The 17,740-nt window shown below is 39.8% G+C and overlaps 2 protein-coding genes across 2 annotated transcripts in view; one reads left to right on the top strand and one right to left on the bottom strand.

Annotated features, from left to right (window-relative positions):
* Positions 1-261: 261 nt before the first annotated feature.
* On the top strand, positions 262-3,249 carry LOC103397695 (leukocyte surface antigen CD53-like). The gene is made up of 7 exons (XM_008336057.2): positions 262-510; positions 1,100-1,288; positions 2,137-2,211; positions 2,430-2,540; positions 2,632-2,739; positions 2,866-2,949; positions 3,077-3,249. Exons 1-7 carry the CDS (start codon positions 448-450, stop codon positions 3,143-3,145), a joined length of 699 nt encoding a protein of 232 aa, XP_008334279.1. The 5' UTR covers positions 262-447; the 3' UTR covers positions 3,146-3,249.
* A 353-nt stretch (positions 3,250-3,602) lies between these two features.
* Positions 3,603-17,740, bottom strand: part of igsf9b (immunoglobulin superfamily, member 9b) — a 42,117-nt gene continuing 27,979 nt past the window's right edge. The window contains exons 4-22 of the mRNA XM_017043064.2: positions 16,280-16,426; positions 15,569-15,720; positions 15,349-15,466; positions 14,599-14,740; positions 14,242-14,387; positions 13,950-14,092; positions 13,649-13,789; positions 13,438-13,554; positions 13,021-13,171; positions 12,828-12,939; positions 12,323-12,498; positions 11,898-12,136; positions 11,733-11,817; positions 11,444-11,617; positions 11,300-11,336; positions 7,690-10,944; positions 6,977-7,146; positions 6,182-6,396; positions 3,603-5,726 (exon numbers count right to left, since the gene is read on the bottom strand). Coding sequence (XP_016898553.1) covers positions 6,194-6,396; positions 6,977-7,146; positions 7,690-10,944; positions 11,300-11,336; positions 11,444-11,617; positions 11,733-11,817; positions 11,898-12,136; positions 12,323-12,498; positions 12,828-12,939; positions 13,021-13,171; positions 13,438-13,554; positions 13,649-13,789; positions 13,950-14,092; positions 14,242-14,387; positions 14,599-14,740; positions 15,349-15,466; positions 15,569-15,720; positions 16,280-16,426 — 5,708 coding nt within the window. The 3' untranslated portion in view covers positions 3,603-5,726; positions 6,182-6,193. The remainder of the gene's footprint in view (positions 5,727-6,181; positions 6,397-6,976; positions 7,147-7,689; positions 10,945-11,299; positions 11,337-11,443; positions 11,618-11,732; positions 11,818-11,897; positions 12,137-12,322; positions 12,499-12,827; positions 12,940-13,020; positions 13,172-13,437; positions 13,555-13,648; positions 13,790-13,949; positions 14,093-14,241; positions 14,388-14,598; positions 14,741-15,348; positions 15,467-15,568; positions 15,721-16,279; positions 16,427-17,740) is intronic.

Below are 17,740 nucleotides of genomic sequence, written 5' to 3'. Positions count from 1 at the left end.
AGAGGACACCAGAGCCACGAGAAAACTCCACCTGTGCTTAATAATTAGTTTTTTTGTTTCTTTGTTTTTACCAAAGCATGTTTGAGGAACCAGATTAATTTGCATATTTACAGTTGACAGCCCTGCTGTAGAAGATGGAAGGACTGTCTCCAATCTCTATATTTTCAGACCCTGATCTCTAAATTAGTCAGTTTTGGTGCAAACCCATTTGTGAATTTATTTCCTGTAACTTAGAGGAGAAAAAAAACAACCATTAACTGTCTACTGTGAAAATGTCAACATTGTCATCTGTCCTGAGTGTTTTCACACCAAACACTGATGATACTGTAAACACAGCAGCAGCACTATGTCCCACACACTGTCTGAGTTGTGCTGTTATTGTGTTGGAGTGAACCCTATTCGTCAACACCATTTTCTCTGAGTGTGGAAGAATAATTTTTAGAGACCATGAATGCTTCCTGTGTCCAGTGTCTGAAGACTCTGATCGTCTGCCTCCACTTCCTCTGCTGGGTAAGAGCTTCGTGAGTTAAACAAGCTGGAAACACATTCATTCAGTAACTTCCTCATATCTGATACTTTTTAACTCTTTGCTCCATTAGAGAAACTTTTGTCTTTCATGTACAGGGCCTGAACTTATTTTGTTGTTTTTCTTTGTTTTGCCTCACTAATTTTCTTCTTGCTGTGTTTTAGACAAACACGACAATTTTGAGATTTAATTTTCCTTATTTATTTTGCTACAGAAGCCTAACTGGACATTTGCATCCATTAAACGTAAATGTAGAGTCAATTAAATTCTCATTATAAAATAACACATTTTCTGATGCTCATGTGGGCAATGAGAAAGTGTTCAGATATAACTTCCAGTGCCATCAACTGCATCACTGCAGTTAATGTGTTGATTTAACTGCATTACAGTTGAGATCAGATTATTATTATTATTGAATTCACTTCAAACCTGTGACTGGCAGCCACTGTTTAAAAATCAACATCTTGCAACATTTTGATTATGTAGTGTTTCAATGCTATGACTTAAACAGTGTTAGTTCAAATTCATAACAATTAGGTTAAGATATGTGTGTGTGTGTGTGTGTGTCTGGAGCTGTGTGGTGCCTTCGTGGTGGCCTTTGGAGAATTCCAGATGGTGCATTCCAGATTTGCTTCCCTAGTCACCACCTTCTGGCCCATCTACCCAGCCAATACCCTGGTTGTCACTGGGACCATCGTTACCTGTGTGTGTTTTCTGGGCGTTCTAGGGTCCATGAAGGAGAACCGCTGCATGATCATCACTGTGAGTAGCACACATAGTCCAATGTGGATGAGCCAGTGTCCGGTGCGACCACCTTCAAAGTGACAAAATGTGGGACAAGTAGTACGTTTCAGTAAGACAATGAGGGCCAGCTGCAATCATTTAAAGTCAAACTTTTTTAACATAACATGCAGATATTTAACCTTTTCCCCCATAAAACAAACAAACAAATTCTATAGTACCCAAGACATAACCTAAACTTAAAAAACACACATAATTTGCAATGTAACAAAGTTATTGATGCATTATCTTAAATCTACCACATTTATACACCTGATGTATAAATAATCAATTTCAATATAAGCAGGTCTCTGTAAAACCAACAACTCATGTGGATTACACGACCATCTGTGACAAATAACGTGAAAATAAAAAATGTAAATACCTCACCGCCAAAAAACAGATTTGGCATCACAATCCAGCAGGTGGCAGGCCAACAGCGTTCTCAGCGCTATGAGTAGCACGTTTCTGAAACTGAAATTGATGCAGAAAACCAACCTGCAATGCTAGAACTTAGGCTATAACACGATTCAATAACCATGAATATACTATATTTTGTGCAGAGTTACCCTTGATCTGAATCTCTCTTGAGATTTGAGATTTTTTTGCAGTCGGTTAACCGATATAAATATCCAACTCATTGTCGTTTGGTTTGCAGAAAAATTGCACTGTCGTTTTCCGTCAGATTCACGATCATGTCCGACATAGGTCTTTTAAAGCCAATAACATCGTTTAGTCCAAAGAACTAAAATTCCAAACCTAAACCTGAAATAAAAAAAATATCCAGATGCCCTAGCCTCCTGTTTGAACATGTTTTACTGTGATTCTAGTTTTTCCTGACGCTGTTTATACTGATCTTAGTGGAACTGGCCATGGCCCTGGTCTTCCTGGTCTACAGCAGAGAGGTAACACGCTTTACATTCATGTATGTATGTACTGTAGCTGATACAAAAACACATCCATAGAACACTGCTTTTGCTTTTGGAACAATTATAATACATTAAGTCATGAATAAACAAAAATATATTGTCGAATTTTCTTTTCCTATTGTATGCATGTACCTAATGTGTCCAGCACGTGGCAACATACTAAAGGTAAAACACCTGTCTTCCACCTTTCTCAGATTGACAAATATTTTGAGAAAGACTTGATGAAAAGTTTACAGATCTACAGAGAATCCAATCCAGGAGAAAACGTGATCATCAAAGACGACTTTGACGACGTTCAACATATAGTAAGTTACATCCGTCGCACTTTATTTTTTTAATTATCTTCTACGTCACAAGGTTTTATTTGCATAACTGATGACCACGCTGTTGTTATAGTTCCAGTGTTGCGGAGTCCACGGTGAGTCTGACTGGCTGGGAAAAGTTCCAATCTCCTGCTGTGTTGAAGATCCATGTGACGTCATCACTCATAGCAACTGGCAGGAGGTAAGTTAAAAGTTCGGTGGAGAAAAAAAGAATAATATATCGTCTATTCTTTAGTATTGATTTCGGTACATTGAATAAGTTTATATTAAATAAATAAATAAATAAAATATTATTGTATCTTTTAAGGGTTGTCTATTTCTACTGAAGGACTGGTTTTCTAGAAACTACCTGAGCACTGGAGCAGGTGTCATCACCATGTTCATCATACAGGTAAAACAAAGATTAGTTGTGACTGAAGACAGAGGATTACTTTAATGAACAGTGGTGTAGGGATAGCTGTCTTTGTATCGCCAAAGACTGAATGTAAGACTAAACTTTTGTTTTTCTTTATTCACAGTTGGTGTGTATTTGTGTCACCTTCCCGCTCTTTTGTCACATCAGCAGACGTGGACTTGGATATCAATAAAAAATTAATAAACTTAATATTTATTTTTCACATCTTGCTTTATACTACTAATTTATGTCAGGAAACTTTTTCTTTTAGATAGGACTGTAAAATATGCTGTTAGTTCACACCCCAGTTTCCTAACACACAAAGAATAAAATAAAAATCAAATAAAGAATCAAATACGAGATCTCAAATTTTAAGTTTTACTTGCAGCAAGGAGTACAGAACAATGGTTACATTCAGAACTGCACTGATGAACACCTCAGTGCTCAAAGCTTAAATACAGTTTTTTTTTGCACACACTTCAATGGTCAGTACCTTAGATAATGCAGTACGGATGTTTTTCTCTCTTTGTCTTTTGTTGGTCTTCCGTCGGTCGTCGGGCAAAGAAACCAGTTCTGACCGGTTCTGTGTCCTGTCTCTATCTCCAAGTGTAACAGTCGGTACCATTCAGTGCTGTCCATATCATCCTTTAATGTAAACCATCAGCACACCTGTCTTCAGCACTTTCCCTTTTAGTACAGCACAATAACAACATTCAATAACACTATACATTGATACGAAACGTAATACAATGAATATTTTGTAAATATTGAATAAATGTATTTACAACACCTCAACACAGAGTAAAATCTTAAAGACGTTATATTCCGAAAATGCAATGATCCTTCAACGATTGTCGCGGTACATCCGGTTCGCAGTAACGGTTGATACCGGCCGATCAGTCCAACCTTTAAAGGGTGGGGACCGCTGATATAACTATATATTGGTCTTTTATTTCCTTTGCCGTACAAAAAAACAGAGATACGCTGTTGGTTTCAGTAACAATAACAGAACGTTTTCATTACAAATAGTATGCATATACACGTATAAGATGAGAACAGGTGACAAAAAAAGTTTATCCAGTTTATACAAAAAAAGTCACTAAGGAGACGAACTCAGTTCATTTCATCTGTGTTAAACATTCAAGTAAGACTTTTTACAAAGAAGCTACGATCTCCGCTCATCAGGCTCAGCATTAAAAAACAAACATAAATGAGCACAATTTTTTTAAAAACAGACTTTTTTATTCACAGTATGCAGTCACAACACTGATGTGATATGTAAACTTTGTTTCATATTTTCAATCATATTTGGTGATAAATACTTTTTTTTTTCAGTCCGTACCTCTTATCCAGTGTTTCTCAAACAGTGGGTCATAAACCAAAAATGTGTTGCGGGAAATAACTTTCACTAAACTGCGGAATATTTCTCTTGTATGCACTAATACTTATTATTTGCTGCTGAAAATACTGTAAGTACACCTCCTTCAGATATTGTTTAGTATTATTGTCTTGTTGTTAAATAAAGTCAGCGTCTCTTTAATGAAGGTATTCTGTCACAAGACAGATATTAGATAATCATTCAGTATGTTAAGACTGTTTTGAACCTTGAGAATCACTGCTTTAATAAACCCAGTGTTTATAATTATATTTATAATAATAATAATTGAATAAAGGCATTATTCACTTATTTACAAGTCTTACATATCCATGTGGTCAGAAGTGATGAAATGATGTAAAGAAATGTACCGGAACGTTAATATAAACATTTGTACACTTTGAACAAACACTAGGGGGCGACATGAGGCAACCTGATAAAAGGACCACCCTGTCTAGGTTGAACATTAAAAGTCTTTAATAAAAAAAACTCTTTTATACTACAGACAGTTCATATTCCTGCAGTACAGAGAGAAGACAGAGGAGAAACGGGTAAAAAGAAGTTTCTTCTTTTCTCTTCTTCTTCTGTGATTTAAACACTGTTTTTATGAGACTAAGACCAACCATTTAAGGTCTTTTGGGGAAATCTGTCTCTCTGGAAGATTAATTACCAGGAACTTAAAAATGTACCAAAAACGTAGCACTGTGTGTACCTCCCCTCTGCCCCCCACCAAAAAGAAACTAACAGTCTATCTAGAACAGCAACAAAAAACAGTCCCAGGATTTATGTCCATTTTCTACAGGTCTGATGCTATCTACCAACTTCAAAACACAGATCAAAATGAAAGCAGTGGAACTATTTTTGAAGCCCTAGACTAACTTAGCTGAAATCAGGAACTTCGTGAAGAAATGGGACTATTTACTTAAATGACAATTGACTGATGAGCAGTGAAGAAAGTGCAGTGCTTGTTGAGAACTTGATGGAACGTTTTTACTTGTCACACTAAATGACTGTCAACATTCACTGGAATCTTAGCTTGGTGGAAACACAAACACACACTTTAAACCTAGAACTCTTTTTCTTTACCATTTTTCTGCTACAAAAAGATGCTGATATTTTGAAAAGGAAAATGGCGTCAGGTACTGCCCCCTAGTGTCTGATTGTCATAGTTTAAAATGAACAAAAAAGAAGAACAGGCACAGGAGTTTTGCACTAACAAAATAATAAATTAATACAGTAGCTTGTTTTTTGTGTACTTATTTTGTACTCTGAACAAAAAAAATACAAAAATCTCAGCAGTACTATTTGATGAGACAGACCTTTGGTCCTCATTGACCTTCACTATGCGTTGTTGTCACCTCTACATTTAAAAATGCTTCTCCTGTGGTGGATCACAGATCTGTAGAAAATAAAAAAACACATATTTAGCCCAATACAGTAAACATTTAAATCAATTTAAAGCTTTCAAGTACTTGAAATGTCCAGCTCAGCAACTTTGATTATTTTAAGCTAAACTTTAGATATCATTTAGCAGTGGTTTTAGCTCCTTCAGCTAGACTTTCAAATGTATTTAGACCCAACTTTTAAATGATTTTGCTTAACTTATGTCTTGGTCTTTTCACGCCAATTGATTATGAAAATTAAAATAAATAAATGCTGGAATAACTTTTGCTTGTTTGAACACATGATTGACGAAACTAGTTTAAAGCATGTGAACTGTTAAATGCACACGTTTTTCATGCAAATATTTGCAACACACAGATGACAAAAGGAACAGGCAGAGAAAGTTCAGGCAGGTCAGCAGGTGACAGAAGGAAAAAACAAAGATGTGAAAAAGACAGAGAAAGAACGGACCGCGTTCAGCTGCTACAGCAGCACAGAGGAGGCGTCAGAGTCTGAATCATAGGCGGTGGTGAGACAGGGTTCATGGGGACTGCTGTATTCCTGAGCACGCCGGTACTCATTGTACTCCTGACGTAGAGCGTTGAAGCGTGCGTCACTGAGAGAACGACTGAAGTGGCGTTGTGGCGGGTTGGCAAGTGGAGGAGGACTTAGTGAGGGAGATGGGCCTGGGATGGGATCAGGAAGAGGACATGTGTGGACAGACACATCACGATGGTCATGCTCACAACAGTCATTTAACACAGAATCAGAGAGAGAAACAGGCAGCAGCTTCTGGATGGGAATTATTGAATCTATAATCGATACTGCAACTTAAAGTATTTGCCGATACCGATATCAACTGAATACTTTCTCTTCTCCTCCAGCATGACGTGGGCTGCAGGCAACAGTGTTCCTGCTTACGGCATATTGTGCAAAGTTAAGCAGGCATTGGATCAGACAGGCTATAGTTTTTTGTTTCTGATTTTCGATCCTAAATTTTTCTCCAATATCGGACATACAGATCAGACCAATCAGATCAAGCCATCCATAATTTGAAATAATCTTTAATTTTTTAGGGAAACATTTTAAAGGACAATTTTCTAATGTAAATGGAATAGCTTCTAAAACCTAAAAACTTTATTTTTGCTATAGAAGTCAGCCAGGACACTCCATGTTTGAATGCTGCTCATTTCTAACTCTGGTTCACACAACCGTTCATGCTACACCAAAAACATTCCAAATGTCAAGGTAGGAGAAAAAGAATACCTTTCTGTCGCTGGTCCTGGACACCTGTGAACTGATCAGGTGTGAGTTTGCTCTGTTGTCTTTGCAAGCTCATTCGGCAGCAATTAGTCCTTGTGGTGTCCAGGACCTCTGGTTCCCCACAGGCATCAGCTGAGTCCCATTCATAACTCTCATCTACTGATGTTTTCCTTCTAATGACATGACAAAACACAGTGATCAGATGAAGACTGTCACACAATAAAAAAATAATGCAATAACACTGGTGCATTATTATCAATTCCACCATCATCATGTGGACAGGTGTTGAGATATAATTTGGATCTGTACTGTACTACTTACAGCAAATATATCTGTGTGCAGTAGGTGTTAAGAACCTGGACAATTGGTACAGTTATAGGATTTGATAAAGATTCAAACAATCTTTGGGCAGGAGGTTGTGATGACAGTGATGCTATTTATTCTTGCTAATAGTTCTCCTTTTGCTTCAAATGTGTTGCTCACTGTCTTTTACTGTCCCTGTTCAAATTAGAAGGCTCTATAAAACAAACATTGAAAAAGGACAGTAACAACAAAATTAAGGTTACCATAGGAACAGAACTGTTGTATCAGATTGTAACAATTTGACACAGTTCCATCCCAGTTTTATTTTTTGTATCATTTAAAAATCACAATAAAATAAATTTTTGCTACATCCAGTGTGCTCTAGTAGTGGTCCAAGTGTGGCACTGTTTCACCTTTTCCCTCTTATCTCCAGCAGCTCCAGTTCCACTTGGTGTCGCTTGCTCTCATCTGTGGTTTCAGGGGAGCTGAGCAGAGTTGGAGTGATTGACAGTGAGCGCTGGTACAAACCAGCACTGCCTCTACCACTGCTCTGACTGGCAAAACTGGTCCTCCCTCCTGACCTGATCTCAGTCTCTCCTCCCCTACATGATATCCTCTCTGTATGTCTGTAACCATCTCCTTCTCTGGACAGGTAGGGGGAGGAGTAATGAGAGGAAGGGCAGCTAATTCCCCGAGGTAGGTAAGATCTGGGAGGACCTCTTCTTGGTTCCATGGGTCTGGTGTTTTCTCCTCTGTAACCTGACGACTGTTGGTGCAATTGGACAGGAATATGGGAGGGTAAATGCAGATACTTGTACTGTGCTGACCTCAGAGTCTCTTCATAAGGCGGAGAACACCGGGAGGAGTCAAGAAAAATGGTGGCCTGCCGATGTGGATCAACAGGTTCCAGGGTCGGTGAAACAGAGAATGGTCTGGGGGGGTACATGACAGGAGAGTGGTAGGATGGACTGAGTAAAGGTCTGTATGTGTGTGAAGGTCTCTCTAAGCCATCAATGCTAGGCTGTCTGAACGGGACATAGTCCCTCCAAGAATGACCTGGTCTAGGGACAGGAGAAGGGGTGCGGCTTGAGGACTTCATCCTAATATCTGGGTATGGGAACTCATCCCGGTAGCACTTCTCGGAAACATAAGTCCTTGGTATTTCAAAGGGCTGGCATCTCTGCGCGCCCAAACTAATAGATTTCTTCAAAAAAGGGAGAGGCTGACTCATCCCTGACACAGGCCTACAGGGTCCAAAACTCATTGATTTCTTCAGAATAGGAACTGGGACCTGATTTATCCGTGAAGCAACATTGTTAGTTCTGCTGCTCTGAGAAGTTCGTCTTTGGGGTTGCTTTGACGAAGACTCATCTCTGTCTACAAAACCCAAGGACTGTTTTGATGCTATATCTGCCACACCTCTCACTGCATTGAGCAAGTTACAAGGTAACGCGCATCCAAGTCTTGATCCCGGTCTGTCAGAGTCCTTACTCCAGCCTCTAATTTGTCTTTTCTCATCATAGAGCTGCTTGCTTGCTTTCTCTGGACTGGGTGAGGAAGATCTTCTCTCATCTGGAAATCTAACTCTGTGTGCAGAGTCTCTATGTTCTACATGGAGAGGATATTTATAGCCTTTTTTGCTTCGAGCATAGTTTTCTTCAAGGCAAATCTCTTTATTGACAGAGACAGTTTCCTGGTCCTCCTCAGCCCGAACCTCCCAGTTCCTGGGAACTACATCTGGCTTAGAAAGAGGTTTTCCTGGTTTGGTTGCTGATTTTTGTCCAGCAGTGTCTGGGATTTCAGCTTTTTCCACTGGTTTTTCCACACTCATTTCATTGAAACTAGGAATGCTCATGTACTCCACAATGGTACTTGTCTGCAGAGGAGACATTTTGGCAGGAGGAGCTGCAGCTTTGACTTTAGAAGACTCAGACATTGGGGTAACAGATAAATTAGACTGAGGGCTCTCCACCTCTTCTACAAGCGTTAAAGATGAAACGGGACTGGGACTGTCTGAAAAAATAAATTTGTTGCTCTTCCTGGATTGTTTACGGACATTCTCTCTTTCTAACTCTGTGTAAACTCCAGAAGTCCGGAAGTCACTTTTCCCCTGAACGTCCCTGTGTTTGGGCTTCGCCCCTATATCGTGGTGTTCATAAGGTAAAGTAGAACTACTTGAGGGACTCGAGTCCTTTGTGGCAGTATGCACTTCCAGTCTCTCTGGAAAAATTTGATGTGCTGAAACAGAATTGTCGGTCTTCTCACCGATGTCTGCAAGACCTTTGAATGTTTCTTTCCAGTCCTGTAAGCCTCCATAAGCATAAGAGTGCCTGGATCTTGGAAAAATGCCAGTGGCCTGCTCAGTTGCAGAACTTCTGTTAGCATCCGACTGTGGACTCAAAGACCTGGCTCTGTCTGGATTTGGAGCACTTTTTGAGGAGATATCTGCAGACAAAACGGTGTTACTGGTGGGAGGAGAACGGGATGAATTTGCAACAAGAGAGTCTGTAGAGTTGGGTGATGTGATTTCTCTGAGACTTTGAACAGGAATGATTTTTTTAACAGAAGTCACAGGACTAATATCCCAGTTTATATGAGATGATGAAGTTCTGTCCATGGGACTGCTGGTGTTCCAAAAGTAACACCCCCTCCGATAGTCAGACAACCGACTGGCCTGACCCGAAGCCCTGTGTTTCTGTCTGATTGTTACATCTTGGGGCCTCCACATCGGCTCTTCCTTTGTCTCAGGTACATCCATCTGAAGATTTTCCGTTGTTGAAGATGTGTCCTCATCTTTTTCACTTCTATATTTTTGTTGATCAGCTGAGTAGCTCTTATCTGGTGTTTCCCTCTCTTTTGACAGTTTAACACTTGTGTTAAAGCCATCCCTCTCTGGCTCACAGTCCACTTGTGTAACCAGGGTGCTGTTGTCGATCAGCCCACTTCCCTCTGACTGATAGTCTAAATGTTGGAGTTGGTGTCTGTCTCTAAATAAAAACTTTGATCTCTTGTCCAAACAAGGAATAACAATTTCAGTGTTTCCAGACACGTGATATCTGTCTGGATCATTTGGTTTCTTCTCACTGCTGTCTGAATAAATGCTTGCTCTTTTCAGTAGAGCCTCAGGGCTTTGTTCTTCGTCAGAGTAAAAACAGCCGTGACGGGAAAAGTTCCTAGCCATGGCCTGAATTCTGCCAGGAGAACAGGAAGGTCTACTGAGCACTGGGCTGTTCACAATAAGAGATGAATCCTTCCTCTCATCCTTCTCTGAGCTCAACAGGCTGGACTTAGGAGAATCTTGTAAAGATGTCTGGATGCTGCCTGAACCTTTCGTCACACCCTTACTTTGCGTTAGGTTTTTATCATTAGATGGGCTGGAAGGCTCAGGCTGTGGTTGGACTGTGAAGCGTCCATCTGGTCCTCTAGAAATGGAATCCCGCATAGAGGGTGAAGTGTCCTGTGAACCCAGGTGACTCTCAAAGAGTGTGTAGTGAAGTGGTGGAGAGCTGGACAAAAGTTGCTTCCGCTTCTGGTCGTGGTATTCTCCACGACTGTCTGTTTCAAAGGAGGAGCTATCGGACTGTGAGGCGGAAGAGATGGGGGAAAATGAGAAAGTCGGACAAAGCTTCAGATTTAGGATACTGTTTGGGCTCCGAGGAGGACGAGTGCTGAGAAAAGAGCAGACACAGGGCATGAAATCTTCAAGATGAATGTAAATTTCTGTCATTTTAAGACATTAAAGACTACAACCAGGATAGGAAGTAAGGGTTAAGTAAAATAGTGAACTGCCACACTGCTCTGTCCTCATGTAATGACATAAGATGCCTAATAAAAGCGTAAAGAAAATAAAAAAGACTGATCAATAAAGAGACACATGCTAGTTGAAATCGTAAAAATCATCAATTAATATTACAAATACATTTCAAACAGAGCCTGAAAAACAAATGGTGTGGAAAGTTTTGAATATAAACAATACATTTATTTTAAAAAAATCCAACAAAATGCCCAGATTATTTAACTCACTGTGAAGACCAGTTCCTCTGAAAGCCAGGTGGCAGACCTACAGATGTGTGATAAAAGAATGAATTATTATAGACAGATAATAACTGTTAAATCACATCCTATTTGAAACAATAGAAACTTTAGCACCGAGCTTCTGTGTGTTACCTTGTCTCCTCTTTCTCCGTAGCCGTCGTCGCTGGGCCATGTAGCAGGCTGTCACCAACGACAGGATGATGGTGAAAAACAAGAAGCACAGTCCGCCTAACACACCGGCCAGCAGGGGCCGAGGAATGACCCCCAGGAAACCGGGCCACTTAGAATACACCTCCATGCCTGTCACTGGAGTACAAGGAATACTGTCAGCAAAACTTCTGGCTTCTGCTACAATCATTTTAGAGAGGAGTTAAAAAAATGGAAACATCGTTGGCTGTTGGATTTATACAAATGAACTCACCGTTTGTGGATACACTTAGAATATTACTGGGATCACTGAGTATTTTGTTGCTGCGTGACATCAGTCTGAACTCATAACTAGAGTCCTGGGAGAAAGAAATATCAGAGGGTTGATCGACTTCTCAGGGTGGTATGAACTTGGGGGTTACTCTTTGAGAATTATTACCCTTAGCAAGCCTTGGATGAGCAGTTCACTCTGATTGATCCTTATGTTGCTACTGAGGACTTTCCACTGGCCCTGATCGCTGCGAGCTTCCAGTACATAATCTGTCAGTGTAGTGGATGGATCTTCTGGAGGCGACCACAGGAGGAGGAGGCCTTTCTCTATCCAGTTTACTGCTAGTAGAGTGGGAGGTGCCAGAACTGGGAGAATCAGGACAGCTGTTGGTTCTTCTGGTGGTACAACTGAGAAAGAATAGAACAGAATTAATGCATACTGATAATTTGGAAGATATTTCAGCCTTTAACATGGTGTTTTTAAAGTATCTAATTTACATTTTAGTTGTAATGGACCCTGGTGGTGCCCCATTTCAAACAACTGTGTTTATGTAAAATATCTTCTCTGAGGTTTACAGTTTTAAAGATACAAACCTTTAGTTCTCACAGTAAGGATTTCACTGAAGGGTCCGCTGCCCAGTTTATTCTGAGGTAGAATACAGAACTGGTAACTAGTTCCACCGAGGAGTCCAGTCACAAGAAGGTTGTTTTTTGAAGTGGGAACAGGCAACGATACCCATTCATGTTCTCGGCGAGATTCCTGCTTAAACCTAAAAATACATTTTAAAAACTTTTTAGTCAGTAAGAAATTGTAATTACATATTTTTGTTTTGAAAATCAAACCAAAGTTATTTTTAGAATGTTCATATAAGTTACATATTTTAATAGATTTGTTTGTTTGTCGTAGCAGACACATTCTTTAATACTTCAAATACTGCAAAAATACCATAATATCTGTTGATGTCAAGGTTATTCATCATCACTTGCTTGGACTTTTAGTCCAAGAAGTTTACTGACAATTAACTGACAATTCTCACTCACAAACGTTTGAATGCAACTAATTCTAGTTGATGAACACATCTATCAAACCCTTACTCACCATACTGTGAACTTCTGTGTGAATCCACCATCAAAGCCTGAGATCCAGGACACATTTGCCTGGTTGATGTCTGTGGCAACATACACTGATGATACAGTATGAGGACTGGTGCCTGCAAAATATAAAAAATATTGTCTATATTTAACCTGCTGAGTGACAATACTGACAGAAGGGAAAGCATGAGGTCACTCACCTAGTACCTTGACCAAGGTTCCTGCACTGACAGTAGCTACACGGTTAGAGGCCAGACACTCCCAGCCTCCATGATGATCTTTGTTGAGTGGCTGCAGCAGCAGAGAGTGGTCAGCCAACACAGTATAGGGAGGCTGAGGGACTGGACCAATCTATGATTATAGACAACACCAAACTCCAAATGTTAATTTGACATAATTTATCAAGTCCAAACATTTCTGGATACTATCATAGGTGTTAGACCAGGAACTCAAAACAACGAGACCTACATGAAGACTTGTGGTGGTGGTACTATGTACTATGAAAGCCTGCTGTACCTGGATGTATGTAGGGTTTGCAAAATGTAACTATATATAAAGTACGTATCTCTCTGCCACTAACACTTCCAGTTAAAAATAGTAAAAGGCTCATTCGTTACCTTGCTCCATGTGATGTTTGGGGTGGGGTCTCCACTGGCTTCACAGGGTATCGTCAATGCTCTGCCTACTTCCTTGAAATACTCTGGTTCAGGAGTGACAGTGAACAAAGGTGGATCCTGAGGAAGGCAAAAGACACATCAGCATCATCATCATCATCTGCGTATAAAAACATTTCTCTGATGTGACGAGACAGAATAAGTCCAGACTGACCTGAAGAAGGACTTGTGTAGGTTCTGACTGACCCATGGTACCATAGCTGTTGAAGGCTGTGCAGGTGTACACGCCCACTGCATTGTCGTTGACTGTTGTTATGAATATAGAGCCTTCTGAGTTCACCATCCAGCCTGGGAACTGGGCAGACGCAGAAGAAGAGAATATAAACTCAGTGATGCTAAAAACACATTCCTGCATTTTTAGGGATTTGACCTAGAATTGTTTTTGAGACATGATTCAATCCAGTTGTAACACTATACCTGTATCCTGTACAGGCTGGTCTCTGTGTTAGACTCACCTGGTCAAGATCCAAACTGTGTCCATCCTTGGTCCAATTAACATACAGGACAGGTGGATCAGCCTGGAAAGGGCAGACGATGGCTCCCTCCAGTCCTGCCGGTAGATACATTTCTCTGGGCATGTTTCTAACACGTGCAGGATCTGAAAGAGCAATAAAAGAAAAAAAAAAGATGAACAACCATGGGTTTGCCTAAAAATTATTTTCCAGCTGTTTTTAACATATTGCCTGCTCATTGTAAATATTTGAATCATAATACAATATTGGTGTGGCACCAAAAAAAAGGGCTTACATTTAACACTTAGATGTGCAGAGGCAGAGGGCGGAGTCAATATCCCATTAGTTGGGATACAGGTATAGTAGCCAGCATCTTCCGGAATTAAATTGGGGATGAAAAGTGTTCCATCCACCAAAATCTTAACTCTTGACTTTAAAGATCTGGAAAAAACAAAATGTTCAAACTCCAGATGTTCAAACACAATACCATAATTATTTCTTCATCTAGGGCAGGGGTGGCTAATTAATTTTCCCAGGGGGCCAAATGGTAAATTACAATGTGGATAGTTGGAGTTGAGGGCTACCAAGATGAAGAAAATTATTTTGGGAATTTGTGATACGGTAGAGTACCAATGATGTCAAAAGAACTCACTTAACACGGTAAACATTCTGTCCTTGTTTCAGCCATTCATAAGACAGGTTGGAAGGGTAGGCATCAGCTTGGCAATGCAAAAGTGCATCCTGGGAAATGTTCAGAGTGGTGTCTTCTGGAGAAATGGTAATAACAGGGGGACCTTTGGGACAGTAAAAATAAAGTAAAAATTATTCCAATCATTAGTGAAGCAATCAGATGTGATTAGCGTTGAATTCATATTGTTGCCCCAACACTGTTGCAATAGCAGACAACAAACTGTCAGGGGAAGTATGGTGCAGGCTGCATAAAGCATTTTTACAACCATGACCTGCCAATTTAGAAGCAAACTCTGCTCCAAACAGCCTGGTGTACAATCACCATGTGAAATAATATCCGGTGTTCAGTTGTAACATTAACTCACCACCTCTGCAATCCTGTTTTAATTGACATAAGTTTGATTGTGATATTCCACTCTTTGAGTGTGTTCTGTTTATTGTTTGTATTTATTTCACTATATAGTTAACATATTTTACAATACATTTTGCTACACGCTCTAAATTTTTATGTTTATAAAGTATTTTTTTCTGTCAAAATGCTTCAAATATGTTGTTGTGGAAATACAAAAATGAATGTCGGACCCTTGAAACTAAACCTTAATCAAATTAAAACATGTGCATTTGAGGCTAAGTTTCAATAACTTGCTGTGCCCAATACGTAAGACAAGCAGAGACTATGCCTCTCTTCAATTACTGACGATCTGAAACTGACCTTTGACCTGCAGCTGCAGTGAGTGGGTCAGGTTCCCCACTGAGTTGGACACGTGACATATATACACTCCTGAAGTATTTCTTGTGACAGAGGCCAAAGACAAGGTTCCACTGAGCAGCTGACAGAAGAAAAGTTGAAAAGTTGAGTCAAAGATAAAAAGGGAGACATAACAGTAGAAGACAAAAGGGTTGACCAAAGCATACATAGCAGTAATTCTCACTTTTATTTTCTCATGTTTCTGGATTGGACTGTTGTCTTTATGCCAGACAACAGTGGGCCGTGGGTTACCGTGGGCTCCACAGCTCAGAGTCAGCGAGTCTCCCAGCAGAACTTCCACAAATGTTGGGGGGGGGTTGATAAACACAGGTGGAGCTGGCAAAAAAGGAAACCAAATGTAATAGTCGTTAGTAGTCTTTTTACATGCGGAAGAGAGGATCTGAGCACTACTGAGTTTGAACAGAAAATCTACCTTAACCATCCCCCACATTAGAAGGGTCTCAGATGAAATCCATTTTGGTTGATTTTTTAACTTTATCTTGTAAATATAACCACACGACCAGAGCTGAGCCTGGAATTTTATATATATTTTTTTTACATGTTTTTAAATTAAATTGATTAATTAATGAGAAGTGTAACTACAAAATACAAAATAGAACCCCGATGCAATCCATTAAACTGCACAACAACAGTGTCAAATGTCACCTTCACCATTGTTCATTCAATTCAATTCATTTGAACAATCTCCTATGGTGACATCAGCTCTCAGTTGAATTGCTGTACAATATATCTAAAACGAACTGTAGTGATGGCATTGTGGTCCTGCTGGGTCCTTCAGTACCAGCCAGATTTCCTGCTTTGACAGTCCCCAAAAAAAAAAAAATTTACAGACCAGGTAAGAAAGTGACTGTGAATAACTCCCACAGTGTTGCACCTGTGATGGAGAGCCAGGTCCATGTTGTATTATGAAAGTCGTCTGTATTTCTGTCCATGCCAAAGATATTGCACTTAAACCAGCCTTCATCCTCCTGAGTTAGTCGCTCTACCAGCAGGGAGGCGTTCTGGGTTAGAGACACACGACCTGAGCAAGGGGAGGAGGGTGAGGGTGAGGAAATAAGAGGTAGAGAGATGGAAAGAGAAAAGCAAAAACACATGTTCAGTGTCACAGAGGCCAATGCCAAGGACCAGACCAGACTAGACCACAGACCAGATGAACTCACCTTAATTACAAAGAGTTTGAGACAGAATAACATCCTATATGTGACCCAGTAAGCATACATTACATTTGACCCCCCCAAAAATGATTTTTTTTATTTTTGTGATCTTACAAATAGATTGACTTCAAGCCCTAGTTACTAGTTCATAATTAATTTTTAAGACAGCTCCAAAGGCAGAAATACAGAGCCTTGCACATTCTTAACTGAGGTTCAAATCAATCAGTAAAATGTAAAACTCTAGGGTCTTTTCCTTCTGACATACCAACAGAGATTCCATTTAGATTATTTTTTAGCATTTTTTTTATTTTTATTGAGTGTATTGGTTTTCTCTTCTTTTTAATCAGGATTGAGACAGTTTTCTGCTTTTTGTTTACAGATCTCTACTTAACAAATTTTTACTGTTGCCTTTTTAGGCACTTTTCTGCAGTTAGCTCTAAGAAGTTGCAAAACAAACAGGTATAGTTAAAACAAATAATTAACCACAGAGATTCACTACTAATGTCTGGGTTTTAGCTAAAAATACTTTCAAAACTATCTATTTTCTGTAGGATATCCAACATATGGCCCGTGGGCCAGACCCCAGCCCGTTAGGTGGTTCAATCTGACCTTGATGAATTATGAAAGGAGAAAAATGTTCAAACACTTCATGTTCATGATATGTTTTGTAATGGAGTCACTGTTTACGGCAAGTCACACAAAGTTAAGTTGAGCATTTGGGCTTAGGTATCGGATTAAACATGCTAGATTTGGCGATGATCGATATTGGTTTTTTGACCATGTGAGTATGAGATGAGATTTAACTTTGTGCACACAACTCGGACGCATGCATATCCACACAATGTTAGAAATAGGAACCGGATTTGTTGAGGTTTACTGACGACATTATGAATCCCATCTTAAAGACCTCCTCAGGGTCTACACCTAAACTTCTAAGACTGGATGACCGAGAAGCTTTGCAGACACACACACAGTCTTCTCTGTTCTCCAGCCAACTCCTTGTCAGCCTTTGAAACTTGATCAGTGGTTTTCCTGGTGAGTGCTGTCTGATGTTTTGGTTTTAAAGATAATGGTGATATTTACTTTTGATCTGCCTCTGAATGAACCCCCTTTTTAAACTCCACAAACTTGTTGCATAAAATGAAAATGAGGGCAGAGAGTTAAAAAACACACGTATACTT

The sequence above is a fragment of the Cynoglossus semilaevis genome, chromosome Z, assembly GCF_000523025.1.
Source record: "Cynoglossus semilaevis isolate Cse_v1.0 chromosome Z, Cse_v1.0, whole genome shotgun sequence".
In the NCBI taxonomy this organism is placed as follows: domain Eukaryota; kingdom Metazoa; phylum Chordata; class Actinopteri; order Pleuronectiformes; family Cynoglossidae; genus Cynoglossus; species Cynoglossus semilaevis.
The sequence above is the reverse complement of the archived record's forward strand: the minus strand, read 5'-3'. Positions and strand labels throughout refer to the sequence as shown.